General features: G+C 39.4%; 1 protein-coding gene across 1 annotated transcript; it reads left to right on the top strand.

The window, feature by feature from the left end:
• The first annotated feature begins 1537 nt into the window (after positions 1–1537).
• On the top strand, positions 1538–23139 carry kifap3a (kinesin-associated protein 3a). Its single transcript, XM_039601357.1, is given in 11 exon segments — positions 1538–1550; positions 3736–3835; positions 4744–4865; positions 4948–5055; positions 10888–11067; positions 12226–12239; positions 12560–12726; positions 13887–13889; positions 16235–16319; positions 19603–19916; positions 20542–23139. Coding segments are annotated over 10 exon segments (948 nt in total). The 3' UTR covers positions 19759–19916; positions 20542–23139.
• Positions 23140–24483: the final 1344 nt, after the last annotated feature.

Genomic DNA, 24483 nt, shown 5'->3' with positions numbered 1-24483 from the left:
GAAAGGACTTATTTCTACAGGAACTCATGACCAATAAGCCCACAGAAGGTGACTAAACTGCAGGGTTTAAATTCCAACAAGTCCTTACACCCATATTTATGACTTGGTCCTAAAAACAGCTTTGTCTTTTCAAGTTTGTACACTTAAGATTTAAAATACCACAGTTTAGACAACATGTATGTCCTTAAATGTTAATGGCATTAGTAATCCAGTTAAAAGAGCCAAGATTATGACTAAACTCAAAAAGGAGAAGACACAGTTTCCTACAAGAAACTCATTTATCAAAAATAGAACACGAAAAATTAAGGAAATTTAGGTTCGAAAACACCTTCTATAGCTCTCATACAAATTCTAGGAAAAGAGGGGTTGCAGTTCTGATAACTAATTCCCTTAAGTTTGAGTCTCGCAAAGAAATAAAGGATAAGAAGGTAGATATGTTATAGGCTATGTCCACACGTACACGGGTATTTTTTGAAAACTGAGATTTTCCGTTTTCATTTTTTTTTTAAATCTCGTCCACACGTGCAGTTTTGAAAAATATCTCCGTCCACATGTAAACACCCAAAACACAGTCAAACATTGTGAAGAACCAAATCCTAGCCGTGTAGAAATGTTGGCCAATTAGAACTCATGAAGCGGAGGGAAAGAGTAAACAGGATTTTATGCAGTACTTCTGAGATGTTTTTGTGTTTTTTGGAAAGGCAGGCAATTTTGTGTTACTTTTCAAGTGCCTTCATCATTTCAAATGTTAATAACCAAAAACAGTATTTTCCCTGGTGTAGACTTCCAACTTAGGAATGAACAAAATGCATACAACATGCATAAATTTAATTTTAAAAAATTAAGTTTATTCAAAATCGATGACGACTTCGGCTTCAGGATTTAGGTTGTGAGAGCATCTGTGTTGAATGAAGTTCACTCTGACGCCTCTGGCTTTCTAAATGGAGAGACAGTAACTGTGTGTATATGTAAGCATGTAAAAACTGTATATAGTATGTAACAATAACGTGGCACACACCTTTGACGTTGCGTGACTAAATCTCCGTTTTCCTCATCCACACGTAAATGCAAAGACGGAGTTTTCTAAAATCTCCACCCTGGCAGGAGTTTTTAAAAATCTCAGTTTTCAGTGATCAAAAATGCCTTTAAGTGTGGATGAAAGTTGCAAACGCATGGAAACATCTGCATTTTCAAAATTACCCGTGCACGTGTGGACTTAGCCATAGTGAAAGGAGTAATTAATCAAACAATGGTCACATTAATGAATGTGTATGCCCCCCCCCCGAAAGTAATAAGGAATTTTTCAAATAAATTTTTGATAATCTTGTGCTAGAAGCAGATGGTATATGCAGCATATGTGGAGGTGATTTCATTAGATAGTGATTTGGACACAACCAGCCAGAAGAGAAATAAAAATTCCAAAATTGGGAAGATATACATAGGAAGATATTAACTTTTTTCATGTCTGGAGAGCTTTGCATTGTGCAGATTGTTGGATTGGAGTGGTAGATGTGTCAGATGTGCTATCTACTTAAAAATGTATTTGGAAGGTAAACCAAAAAAACAATATGGAGACTAAATGTGGGGCTATTAAACAATAAATCTGTGGTAGAACAAATAAAAAAAGATGTCAAAATATATTTAGAAGAAAACAGTGAAACCGATCCAGTTATTCTATGGGATTGTTTGAAGGCAGTTATACATAGGAAACTAATTGCAATATCAAGCAACCTTAAAAGAGAAAGGATGAAGCAATGTAACAAATATGTAGCTGAATTGTCACAATTAGAGAATAAACACAAACGCAAGGTAGATGTCAAGACACAACAACAAATGAAAGATATTGAGAAGAAAATTAATAATCTACTCTTATATGAAACAGAAGTAAAAGCAAGGTATGTAAAACAGAGCTACTATGAATCAGGCCCTAAAGCCGCACAGCTATTGGCAAGACGTTTGCGAAAACAACAGGCAGAAACAACAGTCATTAAACTGCATAATGCCAAGACAGAACAAATGGCACATAACCTAGAAGAGATAGAAAGTATTTTTACAGATTATTAGAAGGACCTGTATACACAAAATCCAGTCATTTATGCCAGACCTGATAGATGAGGACCAAGCAGGTTTTGTCAAAAATAGACAGGCACAGGATAATATCAGAAGGACCCTACACATTATACACCAAATACATAAAGACAAGATACTGGCTGCATTGGCTGGCTCTTGTATGCTTTTCATACAAGTTTCACACAAGACAGATACGAACTTTATAAGATTTATATATATCTTTTCCATATGGGAAGTGGAGACAATTCATTTGGAAAAATCAAATTCGCTATTTTATTTTTAATTTCAGATTAAAAATAAACAAACCAATACACAACAACAGTGTGGATGGAATGAACCAGATCATACACACATTTTCGGGAAATGCAGAATAATTCATACTTTCTGGGTCAAAATTCACTCAGCTCTCCTGATATATTAGGTTATGTGATTCCCAGAACTTGCCTTGTTTTGTATCTCGGATACTTGGAAGGTGCTGTACATGTAATGGACCATTACTTGGCTAAATTCTTCTTTCTGCAGCAAAGAAGGCCATCACCAAAAACTGGCTTAAGACAGAGGCACCAGGAAAGAAGCAGTGGGTAGCAATTGTGGAGGACATGGAGAACTTTACATATAAACTGAAATTAAAGGAAGAATGCTTTTTGAAGGACTGGGGAAAATGGTTAACGTACAACAAAAAAGAAAGAGCTGAATGAAGACGGACATACAAAAAAGAGAAATTGAAATGGTTTGACACCTCAGGCATGTTCCTTTTATTTTATTTCATTTTTCTAATTATTATTATATTTTTTTATATATTGTTTGTTCTTTTTTCCCTCTAGTTCCTATGTTTGTTCCTTAAATCTGTGACTCTCTTCTATTTCGCTGAAGAAACTGTATTTGTACTAGATAGGAGAGTTGGTTAAATAAATAAAATAAAAAGTTAAAAAAAAAAGAAAAAGCCACAGTCTGAATGAGGTGGTCATATACTGAGATCAGAGTTTGTTCAAAATTATTCTTCCTGGATCATTCTCTGACTTGATCTTACTCGGATCTATAAAAAGTCTTTATTCTCAAAATTGGAATTAAACTCACATGACTTTTGGAAGACAACCCACGAATTACTGCAAAACTTTACTTAATGACTGTATTTAGATAAAAATTGCTAGAACTCACTAAGATCTCAGTGTTATAGCTCCTTCACTCTGCTACTCTTTGACTTGGGAAGAAAACAGAGCTCAGCTCCTGCTCGTCTCCCTTTCGTGACCAAAAGCCCTTTTTTTCTGTAACAGCATGGAGCCATCATTGCCTGCATCCTTTGTGAGATGGCACGTCTTCATTTGTTTCTGTCATAAAGCGTTGTCTGCTCACTCCATCTGCCGCGCCACATCAGGCAGTCCAGTACTGATAAGAGCCAAGTTTTCATGTGAACTGAGAAGCCTGGGGTCAGGGTGGAAAGAAGAGATGAACACTGAGACATATGTTGGATGTGAAGCACCCACAGGTCACAATCCCCAGTAGCAGTCAGCATGATCACATTACCCAACACTCTTTTAAATTAACCTCCAGTTGCACTTTCACAAACTCTGTTTTTCCTTTCTTTTCCTTCCTCATTCCTTTATTTTGTCTTCTGCATATGCATTACACAAGTATATTGACTCTTGTTTAACCGTGTGTTCCCAGAGGCTGTCCTTAGAGCCCTGGCCAGAGTCCTAAGAGAAGACTGGAAGTGGAGTATGGACTTGGCAACAACCATCATCTCTGTCTTCTTCTGTTTCTCCAGGTAAAAAATCAAGTATATTGTTTCAAGAGTAGTAATATAGCAGGGCTTAGAATCGGAGATGGCATTCAAGCCACTCTAGAATAAGCTTGGTGTATCTACAATAGAGGCAGGGAGACCAGTGATGTGGTTTGCTCCTTAACTGCATACTGCTCCAGGTCCCAGCACGCTGCTGAAATGGGAAGCAACAGAGGGATTAGCTCATGTACAAGGGATGTGCCAGTCACCTCACCTGTTGATGGCCCTGAGCCATCCAGTTCCACCTCCCCCATTTGGAGCTGACCCAAGACCCCACCTCAACACCATAGTTAGATACATCTTTTTATTAAATCAATTTGTATGGATACCCCTAGCAATATACTCACGACATGGCCAAAGGTATCTGGACATCCAAACATACCAGCCATATGCATCTTGTTAATATATTGTTAGATTATTTATATTATTATATTTCACTTGTCTTGTTCCAGGGTCATGTTCATGTTTATCTACTCTCTCTATCTCTCTCAAAGTAATCATCCATCTTTGGCAGCAAAGTTTTACTCTTTAGCTGTGTGTTTTGAAAGGCTAAAATAAGCCCTCACTAAAATAATACATAAACGTCTGTCAGGGCGAATTTAGGCTTCAAGATGTATGTCTGAAAACTGATCGTCGTTCTTGGCTTGTCTCCCTGTCCATGTTACACTAATTGGCTTGTGAAATGGCTCAGGTTGGGCTGATTATGCGTCAGACAAGGACATACTGTTTGACTGGATGTGTTTTGACTTTGTCAGTTTGCTTTGTGACCGATTGGGTAATTTTAATGACAGCTTCCAGCTGGAATCCCAAATTGGATTTTTTTTTAATTTTTTTTTAATTATTTTTAGTTTTGAAAATTCACTTTTTGGATAAATAGTAGCCTTTTACTCCAGTTTCTCCCAGTTCCATGGAATGATCACACATGTCAAGATTGGGTCCTTGTGTATGAAGATCATTGAATATGAGCTGAAGAGGTATGACCTCTGGCAAGATGAGCTTTAGAAGAAGGAGGCTTATATCCTTTTATAAAGAGTCAAAAACACTCGATTATGTGTTTTTGTGGTTTGTATTTATTTGAGTTCCTTGACTGTTGCTACATGAAGCACTTTCTGAGAACGAAAATCTAAAGAAAGAAGAGGAAGAAGACAAGAAGTCTTTCAAAAAGTATCAGAGCCTTCAGATCAAGCAGGAGCAGTTTCTCAGAGGTACTGTGCCCTTGAGGTTTTTTTAATCTATGTAGACTTCATTTTAGTGGGTGATTAGTTCAGCTGTCCTGTGGCTTTTTCTCCGTATGTAGCTATAATTGTTGATAAATTGGGTGTGATTCACACTGTTTTGGTTCTTTGAGCCGTTGTTACTCCAGAAAATGAAATCAGCTAAGTTTATTTAATTTCACAGACATTAAATGATAACTTAAACTGTGTCATGTGGCCATAGCTGCAGCACTTTTGTGAGTTAAAAAGTGGCCACAATAATTATTTTATCTGAGTTGAGCAATAAAGTCAGATTAAAAGTCAGATCGATAGAAATTGGGTAGAAAGTCTGAGTAAGGCTCAGGTAGATGATGGATAACAACTAAAAAATAAAACAGTTTTGTGAGGTTTTCAGCTAAGGTGGACAAGGCTAAGCGTCAGGCTTTCAAATTAAATAAAACTCTGTCTGGGTCTTTGGTTGATTAATAAGCTGGAGTGGAAGATTCCTGCCACACTCCCTCCTCGGCCTGTGCTTTGAGGACTCTGGCAATGGGTGTAGATTTAAACTAACATAATCATCCTGCTGTTACCAGGTTTCTCTAAGGTAGAGTGTTCTTCACTTTGATTTTCCTCTATGTAATAGATCTTTGGTTTTATTTGTTGTTCCTAATTATGCTTAGTGTGCTGTAAAAATTGTTTCAGTAACAGGATTTTATGTCCTTTGTGGGCCTATTTTGCCTTCTTTCTTAATTTTTTGTCTGTGATTTTACTTTTAATATGAATCATTTCTATAAATGATACAATAATTCTATGTGATGTTTTTCAAACTAAATGAAAAGTTCAGCTTTTCACAAGGAAAGATGTGGTCTTTTTCTTGGTCATAGATAGTGAGGTGGATACTTTGGGTGCTGTACTGCTGATCGGACAAAAAAAATACCTGGGGTTGCTTATCTTCACTGTTTTAAGGTTTACATGAAATTAAATGCAAGATTAATCAATAATTAACCTAATCACTGGTTACACTTAAGAAGCATATGCAGTTAATCTGCTTGAGGATTGCTACAAAACAAAAGAAAGATGTCAGCAGTATTCTTAGACCCAGTAACCAGTGTTGGGAAGGTTACTTTTAAAATGTATTCCACTACAGATTACTGAATACATGCCCCAAATGTATTTTGTAACGTATTCCGTTACCATACTCAATGAGAGTAACATATTCTGAATGCTTTACTTAATATATTATCAAGCTTTTTACAACTACATGAATGTACTATTGCTGTGTGATTTATTACTATTACTGAAGGTTATTCGCCATACCAATACCAACTAGATTTTTAAATCTTAATATAAAATGAGAAACAGTAGGGTGGACATTAGGTAAGGCTGCACTTTCTGCAGCGATCTCGTATAGAAACTATTCCACGCGTATATAAAACAGGTCCGTGGCTCCAAACCGTGGTAAAGGGACCTCTGGCTAATACGTCGGGTTGCGTGTCGGGCTCGTAGCTGAAAACTAGCTTTACTTTGTTGTCTGGGTCAACTTTGCTAGCGAGAGACAGAGAGAGGCGTTGAAAGGCTGCTCCAACGGATTATTGTTTTGGAGAAAAACACGATCACAGTGTACAGTCGAGTCTTAATAGCTTACTTACAACTGGGCTACACTGCCCATGAGGCCACATTCTTGTAACACTCTGCCTATTGCTTTAATATTTTTAAAAATAATTTTTTGAAAAATAATTTTTAAAAATATTTAGTCACATCATTTTGCAGGCCGCAAGTAGAGGTGACATGGGCCGCGAGATTAAGACACAGGTATTAGAGCCTCTAAATGCGTGTTTTGTTTGGGTTTCCACTGGCGTGGAATTACCAAAAATAGAGAGGGGACAGCCTAACATATGAAACAGGAAAAGACCACCATGTAATCCATTTATTTCAACAACGTAACTGTATTCTGAATACCACCTTTTAAACGGTAACTGTAACGGCATACAGTTACTCATATTTTGTATTTTAAATATGTAACGCAGGTACATGTATTCCGTTACTCCCCAACACTGCCAGTAACCTGTACAGAGCACTGGTTTGCTCACGTATTCAGTTGCTATATTCAGTTTGTAGAACTCACACTGGCTGTTTTGACTCCTAACTTGATTGAACTTGGCATGTGATCAGACTGCTGTTAAATATGGCAGTATGAGCAAATGCCAGTAATATCGTGGGGATTCCAGTCCATTTGTTTAACCTCTGCAGTGCAATCAAACAAACTTATTTAAAAATGAAAAATTCTAGTGGAGATGCCAAAATTTCCAAAGATACCAGATAACTGAAATCAATATTTGCGCATTCTGCGTGTGTGTGTGTTTAATTCTCTTCTGTTACAACAAGTAAAACTAGAATAGAATAGAATAGAATAGAATAGAATAGAATAGAATAGAATAGAATAATCCTTTAATTGTCCCACAAGGGGAAATTTGGGTGTGACAGCAGCAAGAAAGACACATATACCAACAAACAGTACACAAGACACAGAACAGAAACATACACAATTTTTACATATTTACATCAAGGACAATGGTTACCAAAAACAAAGTACTTTACCGTTATTAAATTAAATAAAATTAAATGAAGTTAAGAGGCAAACCCTGGTTATAGTGTGAATCGGCTGATAAAATAGTGCAAGTTACAGCGCTGATGTAAACCTCTGTTTGTTGGGAGCAGTTTTGATTGTACAGTCTGACAGCTGCAGGGAGGAAGGACCTGCGGAAACGCTCCTTCATGCATCTAGGATGCAGCAGTCTGTCACTGAAGGAGCTCTGCAGTTCAGCAACATTTACATGCATGGGGTGGGAGACTCTGTCCATCAGAGATGTTATTTTGGCCAGAGTCCTTCTGTCTCCCACCACCTGCACTGGGTTCAGGGTGCATCCCAGAACAGAGCTGGCCTTCCTGATGAGTTTATCCAATCTCTTCCTCCTGTATACTAGTGCATGCTGGAAAATCAGAATATTGTGTAAAAGTTTTTTTTTAATTTAATTATTTTATGTTCCATATTCATTACATGCAAAGTGAAATACTTTGAGTCTTTTTTAAAACAATAATGACTATGGTTTCTAGCTTATAAACATAAATCCGGTATTTCATATTATTCGAATATTTCATGAGCTTAATTTTTAAAAAAAGAATTTCTAAGATATAGATGTCCAAATTCTGAAAAATATCTTCTTTTATGCTCATTTATGCTCCTTTACCAAGAATTACTCTGTCAGCGTGGCATAACTTGGAGGTGATCCACGTGTGCCAGTGCTGAGGTGTTATTGAAGCCCAGATTGCTTTGAAAGCAGCCTTCAGCTCATGTATATTTTGGGGTTTTACACTTTCTGTCATCTAGGTAACAGATAAATACTTTCTGCTGTTCTTTTATAAATGAAAATTGACTGGCATTTATATACCACATTGTGAGTCTTACTGACTGCTTAAACAACTTAAGTCTACAATCAACAGTTTAACCACCCATTTATACAGTGTTTTATTCTATGCACTTAATCCTGTTTTCAGAGTGTGGAAAGGAGCTGATGTACTTGGAGAGACACATGGAGAACATACAGACTCCACACACAAGCCTCCAGCCAGGTTTTGAACTAGGAACCTTCTTGCTGTGAGGGGACAGTGCTATCCACTCTATCATCATGCCACCAACCTCATAGTACCTGGTATTCCCGTCAAAGCACTAAGCTGTCTTTGTCAGACTTGAACTTGAGAAAACACAGTGGATCAACTACCACCACCTGTGTTCCAGCTATGATTGTGTGAGAGTTGTAGCAGCTGTCACAAGTTCTTATTTAATAATTCTTTAAGGCTGGTTTCATCTCCATTGCTTATACATCTTTTGCTATCACACATTTCCCTTCTTGTCAACTTTCCATTAGTGATGTGTTGGTCGCGAATGAAACGGCTGGAGCCGGCTCTTTGAAGTGAACGATGGAAGCCGGCTCCCGTGTTTTGTTTTTTTTCTTTCTCTCACCCTCTCTCTCGCACTTTTTTTCGCTTCACTCCGTACGTGAGCCTTGTGCTTGCACTGAGCAGAGGGAGGAGGGGCGGTAGTTACACTTGCAGTAGCACAGGAACAGGGCGGGAGGGAGAGAGAGAGAAAGAGAGCCAGGGGCAACAACGTCACATTAGAAAGGTATAGTGATCATCCACAACTATTTTCAGTTATGGATGATAAAGGATTCAGAAAGTTTATTCATGCAGTGAATCCTATGTATGCAATTCCAAGCAGGAAAACACTCTCCCAAAAAATCCTCCCAGGCCTATATGACAGAGAATGTGCATCTTCTTTGTTTTGCATGTTTTCATTTATATTTGATTGTGTTGTGGTTTGCGGTGTTTTGTGTTGTTTCACTTTAAATTTGTTTAAAAGGAAAAAGCTGAAAATTTAAATAGTTAAAAGTTGAAATGTAAATAGTTGGTTTTTGTATTTTATAATTTATTTATTACATTTTATGTGGAGTGAATAATAAAAGTATATTTACGGTGGCCCCTAGAGACAAAGCACATACAAACTCTGAAACACGTACAAACTATGAAGCACGTACAAATTCCAAAACACAACAGAAGTGCTCCAGGACGCTAAGGGCAGTGTTGAGCTTTTGTTACCTAGTGGCTACACAAGCCAGAAAGTACCAACAACCGGATTTCGGTGTGTGGTAGTAACAGGTAAATGAACATTTTTTTAACTATTTGAATATATATGAGTGTTTGTGTATAAATACACAAACAATACACATATGCTTTCAATTGTGTAATTTAAGTGATCTAGGTAGCTCTGTTTTGAAGTTCAGTTAACGCTAGAAATGTGTTATGGAGTTTGTACGTGCTTTGTCTCTAGGGGCCACCGTATATATTTATATATAAACATATGTAAATAAAAAACATGTTTGTTTTACATTAGTAATTGCTTTTGTGCATAATTTTATATTGTTGTTGATAACAAATTAATTAAAGCAACAAAACAACCTGAGGAGCCGGTTGGGAGCCGAAAGAGTCGGCTCTTTTTAGTGAGCTGAGCCGAAAGAGACGGTTCTCTAAAAAGAGCCGGAATTCCCATCACTACTTTCCATTCATATCCTTTGATACTCAGTTTTTTTCAGATGTGACCTTAATTACCCTTCTTGTGGAGGGTGTCCATCATCTGGAAAAAAATATTAAGTCATCAGTTTTCCCCATGTTTGTGACTGAGTGTACTGAAGCAGACCAAGACATATATTATACTTTTTAAATATTAATTTACTTACTTGAGACGTAATATACTATTATTTTCTCATATTAGATTTCTGAATTATATGAGCTATAAGCCATAATCATCAAATTTAACCAAAAAGATCTTGAAAACAATTCACATGTAATGAAAATAGTTTACTAAAGTTTACCTTTTTTTTAAATTCAGCTGCAAATAAAGAACAACAACAACCAACCTTTATTTGTCACATACACAATCATAAAGAGTACAACATGTAGTGAAATGCTTGTGTCCGAGCTGCGGACAGGCTGCAGACGTAACCGCGGCATTCCAGGGCTTGGTTTTAGCATGAGGGGTCTAGCCAGGACCCTTACTGGATACCGGGTGGGAATTTAACTTTTTTACAGTATTCTATTTTTCAAGCTACACTTGTATAAGTCATATTTTTTTTGTTAGTTTAGTATGTTTTTGTATTTGTGTCTTTTTATAGTTAAGTAAAAGGTTTATTTATCTCTAAACAGCAGTTCTAAAAAGTCTTTAAAAGCAAGGCACAAGAACCACAGCTAAAATGACTGTTACCTGCACTGTTATCTTTGACCCTGCAGTTGCTCTGTCTCTGCTGCTCAACCTGGCTGAAGACACACACACAGAGCTGAATATGAGGAACAAAAACATTGTTCACATGCTTGTGAAGATTGTGGATCGTGAAGATAATGAGCTACTGCTGGTTGTTATCACCTTCCTCAAGAAGCACTCTATCTTCCTGGAGTGCAAGAATGACAATGGTAAGCAAGAGATCTTAGATTATAAAAGAAGGTGTTATTAAACATTGTAAAACTGCATTCAGAATATTTGTATAGTATTTCAAAATTCAGAAGGAAAACATCAGGGCATTTGCGCTGAATCTCATGCAGCACAATAGCTACCTCCAGCACAACGTAAGTATTTATAGGATGATTAAAGAAGAATAAAGATGTTTTCTAGTAGCCAAGTCAAAGTCATGACCTTAATCCAACAAAAATATTATGGAAGGACCTGAAGTTAGCATTGCAGAATCTGGTTTTCTCTGGGTTTAATAATTTGAGGGAAGATTGTGGGAGAATGTCCCAAGTCAGCAAAAATGTTACATGTTGAATGTTAAACCAGCCTAATTAATACAGAGTTCTTGCTCACATTCTTCTAATTAAGTATAAAAACATTATTATTATAAAATTGTCTTTTTCATACGACACACAGTCTATATAACCTACAGACACCGTGGAGCACAGAGTCGAACCAAAATAGGTAAAATCTTAACAAAATGACCATTGTTAGAAAAGCTTGGACTAACTGTTTGAAACTCGATTTTTAAATTCTATTTTCTACCTTTATCTTCACCTCGTCTAATCAATGGTGTGTTTAAATGCATTGTTTTGTTACATTACATAAATTACTCATAAAGGACTGAGGATTTATTTTACTGTATACAAAAATGTAAAGGATAATATTTTCACAAATGTCTGTAACCTTCTGCAGTGCCAGTTAAAACCATGCTTAGATTCGATTTTCATTTTAAAAACATTAGAGTCCACTTTTGTGGGCCATAGAGCTCAAACAGGAACCTTGCCTTGACAACTGTCCCTAATCCAGTCCCATCTGGTTCCAGTCTAGTTCAAGTTTGTGGGTCTTTATCAAACCCAGACCCTGTTAGAAACTTGTTTTATCTCCTTGTTTACCATTGATTACACCTTTAATTCACATTAGAAAACCTTTCATACCCACACAAGCTTGTGTCCAGCATGGAAATGGTGGTTTCAACACTTTGACACAGTGAAGTATTTAAGGGCATGGGTGTTTAATGAATCAAAAAGTGATGATCCCATCAGGTTATATTTACTCAGCAAACTGAATCTGATAAGAGTTCAGTACTGCCTAATACATTTTTATTCTCCCTATGTCACCAGTGGAAATGTCAGTGGTAGTTGACACAGGCTGAAGTTGATAATGCAGCTCAGTGTCTGGTTTGGGATGGAGTGACTGGAGCTAGTTTTGCACACAGAAGCAGTGAGTGTGTTTTAACTGGTAGCAGATTGTATCACCCTGGTTTCTGGCTATGGGCAAATCACAGGAGATGGAAACAGACACTTTAGAATGCAGAACTGGACTGAGTGGCACTGCTGTGCTGATAGTCACAATCATAGAAGGTAGATGAAGTTGAACCCTGTGCTATATCTGTGTCAATCTGACTTCAGTTCACAACAACTCATTTCAAGGTGCTTTATACTGTGCTATACAAAGTGACTAGTAGAGAAGCTGGCCCGTTTACTTCCCAGTGACCACAAGGAGCTCCTGGACGCCACCCTGCGCCTCCTATTCAACCTGTCTTTTGACACTTCTCTCCGCAACCAGATGGTCCAGGCTGGATTCATTCCCAAACTTTCCTCTCTGCTTGGTAATCAGTCTCAGTAAAGATTAAGTGTTTATTTTTCCCTGTGTTTGTCCCTGTAGATTTTTTTAATTGTGGGTTCATGTGTCAGAACCAGCATTTAAGGTGTTTTCTAAAACAGAAAGACACGGAACATCAGAAAGACGAACTGATCTCTGCTATTAATTTGCAATCATTAAGGCATATGTGTAGGTGGAGCTTTTATGCCCAGCCCTTGAAGTTCCTCTTGGGACCATTTTGCAAAGCTGCACAGAATGTGTCTTTGCAGAGTTGTGTGACATCGTCATCTCTGTTGGGGCTTTTGAAGCCTCTCAGGAGAGGCTCAGGTAACAGTACATAATTAATAGAGTGTATTTGTTCGAATAACATGCCAGATTCTGGTCAGATGATTTTTTTAATAGGGTCAGGGTTGAGAGGTGGATATATATTTCTTTGGAGATTTAGGTAGAGCTTTTGTGGAGAGCTGGGGGCATGCATGCACAAGTAATAACACGTAACAGTGAACAATCACGCCTGCTCATAGTCTTGACATTGGGTGTGTTTGTTCTGTGCCCTGTGTGTGAACCAGGAGACCATTAATCATCTGCTCCCTCTGCCAACTGTCCACTTGTCAGCTGACACACTAAATGAAAACTCTGCAATTATCTCTAAGGACAGACAACACAGCAATGGTCTCCTCTGCCTTCATGCCTTTTGGATCTCTATTCAGGCCAGACCTGAGGTCCTGACCTCTATTGATAAGATGAAAGTGAAGAGGGAGACTCTACTTGACATCATCACCTCTTTCCTGTTTCATCAGACAATCAGGCTTGAACACATCATTTCTCTTCATCTCTGCTTTGCAGCTCATGCGTAAACATTTGGTCAAAAAAAATTCACAAACAGTTTAATGTTCATTAAATTACATTTTTCATCTATTAAAGTGGATCAGTGGGGTCGGGAGTGCAGAAAACACTTGGGACCTCAGGACCTGGTGGCAAAAACAAATTTATAAACCAAAAATAAGTTTTCTCTGAATTTAAGACAAAACCAAAACAAATAAATAAATAAGTAAATAAAACTGATTTTAAGATATTGCCTTAATTTCCAAGAAGTCACAAAGCATGTTATTGTTATATTTTCAACTACTTTATTTAAAATGCTGATTTAAAATGACACTCTATCACATGAATCTGAAAGTAAGTAAATTAGTTACATGACTCATCATAAATGCATACAGACTCCACTGGAAATTAGTTACATTAGTGCATTAGTACTATGAGCAGGCGTGATTGTTCACTGTTACATGTTATTACGTGTTATTACTTGCGCATGCATGCCCCCACCCCTAAATTAGTTACATAACTCATCATAAATGCATACAGACTCCACTGGAAAAAGAGCTAGATATTGTCCGAATTTGGGCTCTTCACAAACACACAAGCCAAAATGTGAGGAGCTACAGTGCAAGTGGTTAGAATGTTTGTAAAGCTTTACTCACGTGTTGTAAACAGCACAGTTAGAGTAATTGCATTCACCAAAAATTTATTGAAAAGATGCTGAAGACAGCTTTTCCACAAATCTAAATAATACTGAGATTTGGAATGTAAATCTATCTTATGAGGTCATTTGGAAAATGATAGGAGGTAAAATAAGTATTGAACACATCACTAATTTTCTAAGTACATATTTTCTAAGTATATATTTTAAGGCCCTGTTGACATGGAATTCTCACCAAATGTCAGTAACAACCAATCGAATCCACACATGCGAAGAAATCAAACCGCTGATGTGCATAAATTAAGGTATGTGTAATAATGAGAAATGGTAGAGGGAAAAAGCACACGAACACACTTACTGAAATGTATTTATTACTGATAAATAAATTTCTACCACTGCTAGCGCTTTAAATCATAAGCTACAGTTCAGCATGTTGATTGTTATTACAAGACAAATTAGAGGATTCGAGTGGGGGCAGGGATCTTTGTGAAGCATTCTCATAACATCTCGTTATGTGGTATGTGACGTCTTCAAATACCCAACCCTTCATACTTATTTACCCAGAAAATTCAATAACAATGGAGAGGTGCAGCCCACAGACGTTTCTTAATGTTTGTGGGTGTAATTTTACAAAGGCTAGGCAGTTTTAAATTAGCCTGGGGTGTAACTGAAGTTTAGCTCTCCCACTAACTGCCCTTGAACATAGTCTAGTTAATTCTTAACAGCTCCCCTTCACCTTTTTTTTCCTTCTCTGCTGCCCCAACCCTACTTGTGTTTTGAACATTTAATGGGGTCTTTCTTTTCGCTCATAAAGAATGCTCGACTCTATGTTCATTCTAGAAAAGTAGGGAATTTTCTTGGCCTGGACAAGCTTATTGCCTCTCTGTGTGTGCTGTTGGTAGTTGTGCACTTCAAGGTGCTGGTTTAGGTAAAGGCTCTCTAATGAGCAGCACATGTTCCGGTCAATTGGTGGGCACACGGGAAGGGCCAAAGCAGCGAGCAGCGTGGCTTTAACTTATTAAAGGCAGTAAAATTGATGCTTCCTCCTGTTTTCCCAATTAAAGCTAGAAGCTCCCTCTCCTTAGCATTCACTCCCTTCTGTGATTCCAGAGGTTCACTGAGTACATCTGGATCTAATTTTTCTGAGATAAGGCTTCCTAAACAGCCAGTGACTGAACACAGCTGAGATCAGTTTTAATTGGAACAGGGTGGGGCTTTGGAGGCTGGAGGACATTACAGGGTGTCTCTCAGTGGCTGTCCTCCAGTGAGAAGCCTCTCTCTTAACACTTCCCTTAATGAAAACTCCCGAGGTGAAACTCTGGTTTCAACTTCATTAATTCTCTGTAGCTGGTTCCTCCTTCAGACCCCCAGCTGTGGTCACAGGTCAAACTCATAAAGTTCCTGGGCTCACAGACAGCCTAAGCCTAGATTATACCCCACTGTGGATGTGGACAAGGACAGCAGGGGACCAATGGCTGAGCAGTCATTCCTGTTATAGTTCTTTGAACTGTGCTCATGGTGGCGCATGCAAAGTTGACACTTTAAAATGTAAATTCTCTGTGAATGAGTCTGCACAGGTGAGGGTTTTTTTTCTGATGCATCTGAGAACGACTTTGGGTTAATATCTTGCCCAAGGATATTTGGCATGCAGACTGCAGCAGCCAGGCCTCTGAGCACCAAACTTCCAATAAGCAGATGACCTGCTCTACCTCCTGAGCGACAGCTACAGGCTTGGTGATGTTTGGTGAACTGTGCCTTTAGAGCCTTCATGATGTTTTTGTCTACTAACTGCTTAAGAGACGCAACAAACTGAGAAATTGCAGTTGACTGTTGCTGATTCTGCACTGAATGTCAATTGACCTCCAATTAAAGAGGCCTTTCAGCCCATTAATATTTTTAGAAAAACACACAACCCTCCTAGATGTGGTCATTGGCATCCTGTGGAACATTACAGCACAACCAGTCATTCATCCATTAACTTCCCTCCCCCTCCTCCATTGACTTACCTCCTTCTCTTGTGTTTATGTTGTAGCTGATGAGGGCCAGAGACAGCTCAGCATGTCCATTCTGTATAACATCAGCATGGACCACAAATTTAGGTCCATGTTTGCCGACACAAACTGCATACCGCAGGTAAGACTGGCTAATGTACACTGCCAGCAGAGCAAGACACACACATTAGCATCAGCAACTAATGACATACAAGAATTAATGCATGAGAAACAGAGCGAAAGTGAGAGACACGCCACATCTGGAACCAAAACCCACCAGAGGATTGCTGCTCATTCTTCTGTCAAACTGTGTGCACATTGCTTTGTTTCCTCCTTCATTTCTTTTTCCAGTGAGTCCTGAAAGCAACCTGGCACCATTTCACATTTTTCTGTAGCTTTTTCCATATTAGCGTTTTTAAGTTCCATCACTAAAAGGGGACATAAACACAGAAATACAGCTGCTGATGAAAATTAAGGTAAAACCTCAAACAAATTTCTTTCAACTTTTAATTTTAACATCTTTTGAGTTTGCTAAGTTTGCTAAGATTGAGCTGACCGGGTCAGTCATTCCTTTCATCACGGCCATCATGTCCCTGTTAGCAGCTAATGTTAACATCAGGGTTCTCCCATGGTAAAAGAAGTACCAGTTTGCAGTGTGACCAGGATGTGAGCTCCAACCTTGCCCTTAAATTTCAACAAAAGTGCTCCAAAGGAACAGGCACAGTGGAGAGTTGAGTTCAGGGAGTTAAATTAAGCTCAGGAGATGGCTAAAAAACACATCCAATGTATGAGTTATAAAAATCCACAAATGTCATGACGAGTATCCATAGAGACCACAAGCGTTTGCTTGTTTTTGTTAAACCAGTCTGTAAAAGTATTTTTATGGCTGAAAGGTTGAACATTTTAAGATTTAATGCTATTTGATGCATTCTTTCAGAAAACTTCAAGGAGCTACTTTGGTTTACATGAAAGGTGGTTTTAGATCAAACTACCATAACTGGCTGGTTCAAGCCATCGATGGCCATTAAAATGTCTGTTTTCTGTAGAGCTCCATCACACTCACTTTCTCCTTATGTCAGCCAATCTTTGTGGACATGCTGTGACACCGTACCTGGATTACCGTAATGACCCTAATATCATTGAAAAGCACCTGTCTGATGCCAGCGACAGGTTAGGCTTTAGAGGCTTAGGGAACTACAGTTTTGGGCACTTTAACGTTTTAATATTTTTAGCCCTAACTGGAAACTGGCACATGTGGCAAAATGATGATATCTCTAAATAAAATTGGTGAAGTTCTTTCTGGATACTGCTCATGAAACTATTATGAAGCTTTTTTGATCAGCACATTTTTGTAGAGTTTCACAAAGTAAAGTAGTTATAAGCCATTTATTTTGTTTAAACAGAATGAAAACAAAAGTGACTTGAAAACATTAGAGTCCTTGTATTATTCCCAATGATTCACTTCCAATTTTGTCTGTCTACTTCCTCCTCCTTGTTTATCTTCCCACACAAAACACAATTTCAGTTCAATGCAGGGAATACATGTTCTTCCATTTGTAAAAAATGGATCCCTGACAAACTGTTTTGCTCCATTTTCCACCTTTTTATCCTCTCACCTTTCTTGTATTTATAAGACCCCTCTCTTTTATCACTTTCTTAGCGTGCTCACTGACCTGCCCTTTTCCCCTTCTTCTGTTTTAATGGGGTCACCATTTGGTACGATGTGAGCTTTACAGAGCGGGGAAGCCAGAAGTAAAGGAGAGGTGCTTACAGAGATGTAGGAGGGAATGGAGGTAGCTGCGTTGGTCAGATTGTGGCATGGTGCTGTGGCCCTGACGAAGCCTCCGGTGGCTCTCTGTGGTAAATAAGCAGATGCAGGTGCCAGAGAGTCTAGACAGGGCTGATTTGGAGTCTGGGGCCCCTGGTATGTGATACCTAACCCTGGCCCGCCCTAGTCTTTCTCTCCCTCTCTCTTGATTCCTAACGCCTCACTTCCCCATGAGGCGTTAGGAATCTGCTCCCTGCCCACTGCCACCCCTCAGCTCAGAGCCTTTCCTGTTTAATGTTAAATCAGTGCAGGAGAGACGTACAGACAGACTAGTTAGCAGAAGGAGGGTAGCTTAGGAAATGATGCTTCTTCTCTCTTTCTTTTTAAAATTATTTTGGGACATTTATTGCCTTTATTTTTATAGTCAGTCAGCTGGAAGAGACATGAAATGTTGATAATGAAAGCTGGGAATTGACACAGCAAATAGTCCAACGAGTCGGAGAGTAAGAGCAAGAATTTGCATTTGCGCATTTCTTTCTTTTTAAATTATTTTCTTGTCACTCTATTTTGTCCTCACCGTCTTTCACTCTCACACTTAATGTCTACAAATCTGAATATGAAAATAATTTAAATATATAAAAGTGTATAGAGTTTTCATCTAATGGGGTTTTTAGTATGATTTTGACATTCCTCATACTAAAACCAGCTCATCTGGCACCAACAACCACGTCACAGGCAAAGTCACCTAAATTGCAGTTCTTCCCCATTCTGGTGCGCGGTTTAAACTTCACCAGCTTGTCTTGAGCACTTGTACATTTCTAAATGCACTGTGTCACTCCCATGTGATTGGCTAATAATTATGTGTGTTACTGTACAGCTGATGTACAGCACTGGTGCACTAACGAATCGGCCAGTGAGTAAATCTGTACCTAACTTGTTTCATAGACCTGAATATGATAGTTCAGTAGTTTTGTATGATCGATCATCTGTGGGATGTGCTAGACAAACAAGTCTGATCCATGGAAGCCTGACTTCACAACTTACAGGATTTAAAGGATCTGTTGCTAAAATCTTGGTGCCAGATACCAAAGCACATGTTCAGGGCTCTCTCTAGTGGAGTCCATGTCTCAATGGGTGAGGGCTCTTTTGGCCAACACAATATTAGGCAGGTGGTCATAATGTTATGTCTGATCAGTGTATAGTACAGTTCAAACATGATGCATTCTGGATTAATTTTGTTTGATTTCTTTTCTAATCGAACTGGTGGACTGATTTTTGGATCATGTGATTGACGGCTGATGAAGAATGATGTATGACTGTGGGGTAGAGAAGATGGACATTCTGTCATGGTCCCCGTGCCTCGCTGGCTGACTCTGTGTTAGGCAACACGTTTTGTTTGTTTTTTGCTCTCTCTCTCTTTCTCCTCCGCCGGGGCGGTGCTCATTACGGGCTCCCGCCCCTGGCCCACGCACCTGTGCTCTCCGTCACACCTGCAGCTGATCCTAGCCGATTGAAGCACTATTTATGATGGCGGACCTGTGTTATTCTTCGCTGGATCGTTGAGCCATAAGATTAATCCCCTTTTCCCCTGCCGCACTGTGTATATATTGTCACCTGGTGTTTCACTGTAAATAAACACACTGTCTCCTTTGCCAAGGATTTCTGGTCTGCGCCTGAGTCCGTTTCAAACTCCGTGACAAAACGATCCAACCATCATGGACTCATCAGGTCAGGATCCCGTGGCTTAGGCGCTGGCTGCCCAGGAAGCTGCGTTAGCTCGCCACGAACAAATGCTGATGCAACTGAGGAATGAGATCGCTGCGTTAACTCAGGCTGTCGCCCGATTAACACCTCTGGAAGGCAATGCGCAGCCAGGGAACACAGCTCCTCAGGCAGCTCCGGCGGCTAGCCCACCTACAGTAGCCACACCATCTCCAGGGGGACCGCTGCCCACTCCAGAGCCATTCTCAGGTGAGTCAGACAAATGTGCCGGTTTTCTAGCTATCTATCTGTCTTTTGAGAGCAGTAACGTTGTCATAATAACGACGGAGCAAAAATTACCTTTTTGTACAACTGCTGAGGGATCGTGCACTGAAATGGGCCCAGGTTGTGTTCAACTCTGACCCTGGGATTTCCTATACAGCCTTTCTGTCTAAATTTAAGACTGTGTTTACCAAAGGTTCCAGTGCCGAAACGGCTGCACTCTACCTATTAAACTTCAAACAAGGTAAGCGGAGCATGTCTGATTATGCAATTGACTTTTGGATTTTGGCTGAAGACACGGGCTGGGGTCAGGAAGTGCTGAGAAGCGCGCTTCTGAATAACATTTGTGAGGATTTGAAGGTTGAACTAATCATGCATGACCTGCCAACTTAATTCAATGAACTAATGTCTCTATGCATCAAGGTGGATGAGCGGCTGCGGGTCGCAATGACACTACAACTCCCATTAGGTACTGGGGCAATGCCCAGTAATGCCCAGCTTATCTGCGAAGATATGAACTTCAAAGAATTGGGGGGGGGTACAATATCCAGACATGAGCCTGTATCACTCTCTTTTTACATTTTTTTTCTTTCTTACTTTGTGTTGCCCTAAGGTAATGGCCTGAAGATGCTGATGAAGCAGGCGTTAAAGCTGAAGGATGCACTGGTGATGAAGATGATCAGGAATCTGTCTCAGCATGATGGAGCCACGAAACATTTGTTCTTGGTGCATACATTTAAAATGAATCCTACTGAGTGTCCTGAGGATTAATTGGAGACCTTGCCGCTCTGATCAGTGAGAACAAAGCTGAGAAGTTTGTGGTCGAGTGTCTTGGGACACTGGCCAACCTGACCATCCCTAATGTGGACTGGGCTCTGGTGTTCAAGGAGTACTACCTGGTCCCTTATTTGAACGACACACTCAAACCAGGTGGGTGTATATGGTTTCTTACACCATTTAACTGCCTGCAAGAAAAACCAAGAAGTTTTTAAAGAACGTGTTTGTCTCAGCCAAACAGAAGGATGGTTTTCCATGAAGCTACGAGATGTGATTATCAAAGACACCCGTATCCTTTTTTTACTGTGAAAGTCTCTGCATTATCTTTTTGCTGGTCTGAGAGACACAATACTGTCACACTGTTCGTTTAAACAGTACATATTGTAACTCTAAGCATCTTTATTCCATTTTTAGTGGCTAAAACTGTAATGTCAAAATATGAGACTTTATTCGTGCTCTTTCCTTGAGTCCTAATCACAAGAGGTCCTAGCTTACCTCATCAACCTATTGCACACTAACAATCAGTAGAGTCTGTCACGACACCCCTGAGATCAGTCGTCACGGTCAGTCAGTATGCTTTACTGACAAGTTTGGTCAGATAGAACACTTATGCATAGGAGAAAGTGCTTTTTTCTACGGAAGTGCTTTCTGTAATTTCACTTGACAGGGGCATGCACAAAAATATGATTCCTGCTATGGATCTCTGAGAAATGACATGGGTTTCCTTGAAACTGTGCTGAGCATGAACATCTAAGACAGAATACTAGAGTTTCAGACAAAACAATAAATATAATACAATAGTAAAACCAACAAATTACGTAAAAATAAAAAGGGTTCTATGGATCTGTGGATCATTTCAGTGTCAAAAAGATCTTATACTGCTAAAATCAGAAGACTAAAGGTTTGAATTAATTGAATCTTCCAGGTAAGAACTGTTATAATGTGATGTATATTACAGAATTCCGTATTTTCGTTGTATTTATTAAATTGAATCAGAGCCCACATTACAAAAGAAATGTTTTATTATTCTACAAAAACATTTTTTAATAATTTAAATTCAAAATCCAGTTCACTGAACTTCATTCTATGCGCTAGCATTTCTGCACTCTGTGTGGAGCATTCTTACAACAGATGCTCTGAGTGCTCAGAGTAGAAAAGTACTACATATACATTTACCATTTATAATTTCTATTCAAAAGTGATTTTTCTCTGTTGATCCTCTCTAAGTCAGACCTTCTCTCAAATTTCACATCAGTGATTAACTAACTGATGAATTTCTTGTGACTGACACGTGTGGTCAGCTCCCAGTCAGTGTGTGATCACTACCAGACCTCAGATCAACATAATTAGCTGTAGATTAGAGACAGGCAGTGCAACAGGGCAAAGGAAGTGTTTCATTGAAATTATCAGTGAGACCTATTAAGTTGTGAACCACATGAAAGGTAGCCATTGGGGCTCTGGAGTGTGTCAGCAGCTGGACAGCAGAGGTGAGAGAGAAAGCAGAACTGTGGACACAAACACACACATCATTATTGCCTGGCAATGTGGGATCCTTTTGGCAGCACACGCCATAACTGCACAGTCCTGAAATGCTTGCCTTTGATCATTGCAGCTCTGCTCATGTACAAATACACATTAACATAGTGATGGTTTCATGTGAAACTTTGTAGATGCTCCAAGTGGGACACAGGCCCAATTCACAATGATATTCTTAGCCTGGGTGTATTTCCTTAGGAATACGTTCAAAAGCTCCCAAAACCTGTTATGTGCTTCCTTAGCCCTGCTGTCATGAGCTCAGCTTATTTATATGAAATTAGTCACGTAAGACATGCTGAAGGACCCTAAGTGCTCAATCAAATTCTGTGTCGTGATGTTGTGTCAGCCTCTTATGAATCGGTCTGGTGACAAAACATGTCAACACTACTGCAGGGTGGAGGGGGGTCTGAGTAACAGTTAATAGTCCAGGGATTTGGGTGGTTGCATAATCTTCTTTCTTACACCTCCTATCTCGTCTTTTTCCGTCCTCCGAAGCATGATGAGGAGTGGGGGCGGGGGGAGATCCAGACAGAAAAATTCTGCTTGCACAACAGTAAGTGGTTAGAAATGGTGGGGAACCACCGGGTGGATGAACCAACCAGACATGAGCACTCACACTAACTGTAACGGTCCTGTGTCGGTGACCCAGTGTGTTCCGTTTTATATTATTAATCTTTGATTTCTTGATGTCTTGTTAGTTCTTAGGGTTTGGTTCTGTGTTCCCACTGTTCTGTGTCAGTATCAAGTCCTGTGTGTGTTTTCTTAGATTTTGCCCAGTTTAGGTTTTGTATGGTTTTTCTGTTCAGCAATAAAGCTGCTTTTTGACTTTCACTCCCGCCTCAGTTGAGTCTGCATTTGGGTTCTTCTCCTGCCTGCACACAGCTGTAACATGACACTAACTGTTGGACCTATATTTTTTTTTTTCTTTTTTATGACATTCAACTGTAAGTCACTACAAAATAAAATGACTGTTTGTGATCAAAACAGCAGACCATCTATGCTAACTACCTGTCTAGTGATGTCCTGTGTTACTCATCCTCTGTATTGGGTCAGTGTCCAATCCCTTTGTCTTCCAGTTGCTATGCAGATTGCTCTGTTAAATAGCAATGGCCCTTTTTATTTTTAATCAGCCTTACTTACAGCCTTGGAGAGGAGAAAGAATCCGTTATTGGGATATTCTTAAGAGACCAGACTTGTCCTACATGTCAGGTACTAAAGGCATGACGTGATATCTTCTACACATCTGCTCAATTTCCATTTAGCAGCAATCTTACCCAGAGCTAGTGAATGTTTTGCATTTATTTGAGCGTGAATCCTTGCTCAACTAAATTCTGATATAGCATCACGAGTCATGTGTTCTACACCAACTTTCGGAATGGGGAAGGAAATACATAAGGTACTGAGGTCCTTCTTCCATACATGCCAACCCTCCCTGATGTTTCCGGGAGAATCCCGAATTTCGGTGCCCCTCCCAAAAGTCACCCGGAGCCACCATCCCCCCCAATGTTTTAATTTTAGTGGGGGGGGTTTTAGTAAAGGGTTTTTAAGTAATACTAAGAGTCAAAGGTCAAATGTGAGTTAATGTTAGAATCAATTTGAATTTAGGTGATATTCCAATTTAGGCCGGATTCGGGGTTTGGTTAAGAATAGGGTATGGCCTCTGGTTCGGGTTTTAAGGTCCTTACCAAACCTAATGAAGGTTAGGGCCTGGGGGGTCCTGTTTGGGTGGTTTGGGGTGTTGAATGGTTGTGGTTAGGGCCAATTCTCAAGGTTGGGGATAGGATTCAGGGGGTATTTCTGTAGGTGGTTAGGGGTGATGGATGATTGTGGTTAGGGCCAGTTTCCCGGATTGGGGCTAGAATCGGACGCGATTTGGATTTTAGATTGGATGTGTGTGCCAAATCAAATTCCAAAGGGGGTTTTAAGACTCCTATAGGATTCACAATATGAGTAATATCCAATTTAGATCTATTTTGTCATCGCCAATTATTTGTCATTTCTATGAGCGAGACTCCATATGGTGTCTTAGCCCCGTCTAATAGTCAGACCTCCAGGAACCAAGGTGTTAAGTAATCAGATCCACTTCTTTTCACTTCTCCTTCTTTCACCATCCGTCCAGAAGAAGTTTCCTTCAATACCCGCAATTTTAAGTGACTGTAAACCGTGATGAATAAAATGTCTGACCAGAGGAGTATGGCCTTCTTTGTTATGTGTAATGTTATATTTATGTTGCCACATGCGA

The sequence above is a fragment of the Oreochromis aureus genome, linkage group 17 (genome assembly GCF_013358895.1).
Source record: "Oreochromis aureus strain Israel breed Guangdong linkage group 17, ZZ_aureus, whole genome shotgun sequence".
Lineage (NCBI taxonomy): Eukaryota > Metazoa > Chordata > Actinopteri > Cichliformes > Cichlidae > Oreochromis > Oreochromis aureus.
Note: the sequence above shows the minus strand (reverse complement) of the source record. Positions and strands in the feature narration are given on the sequence as shown.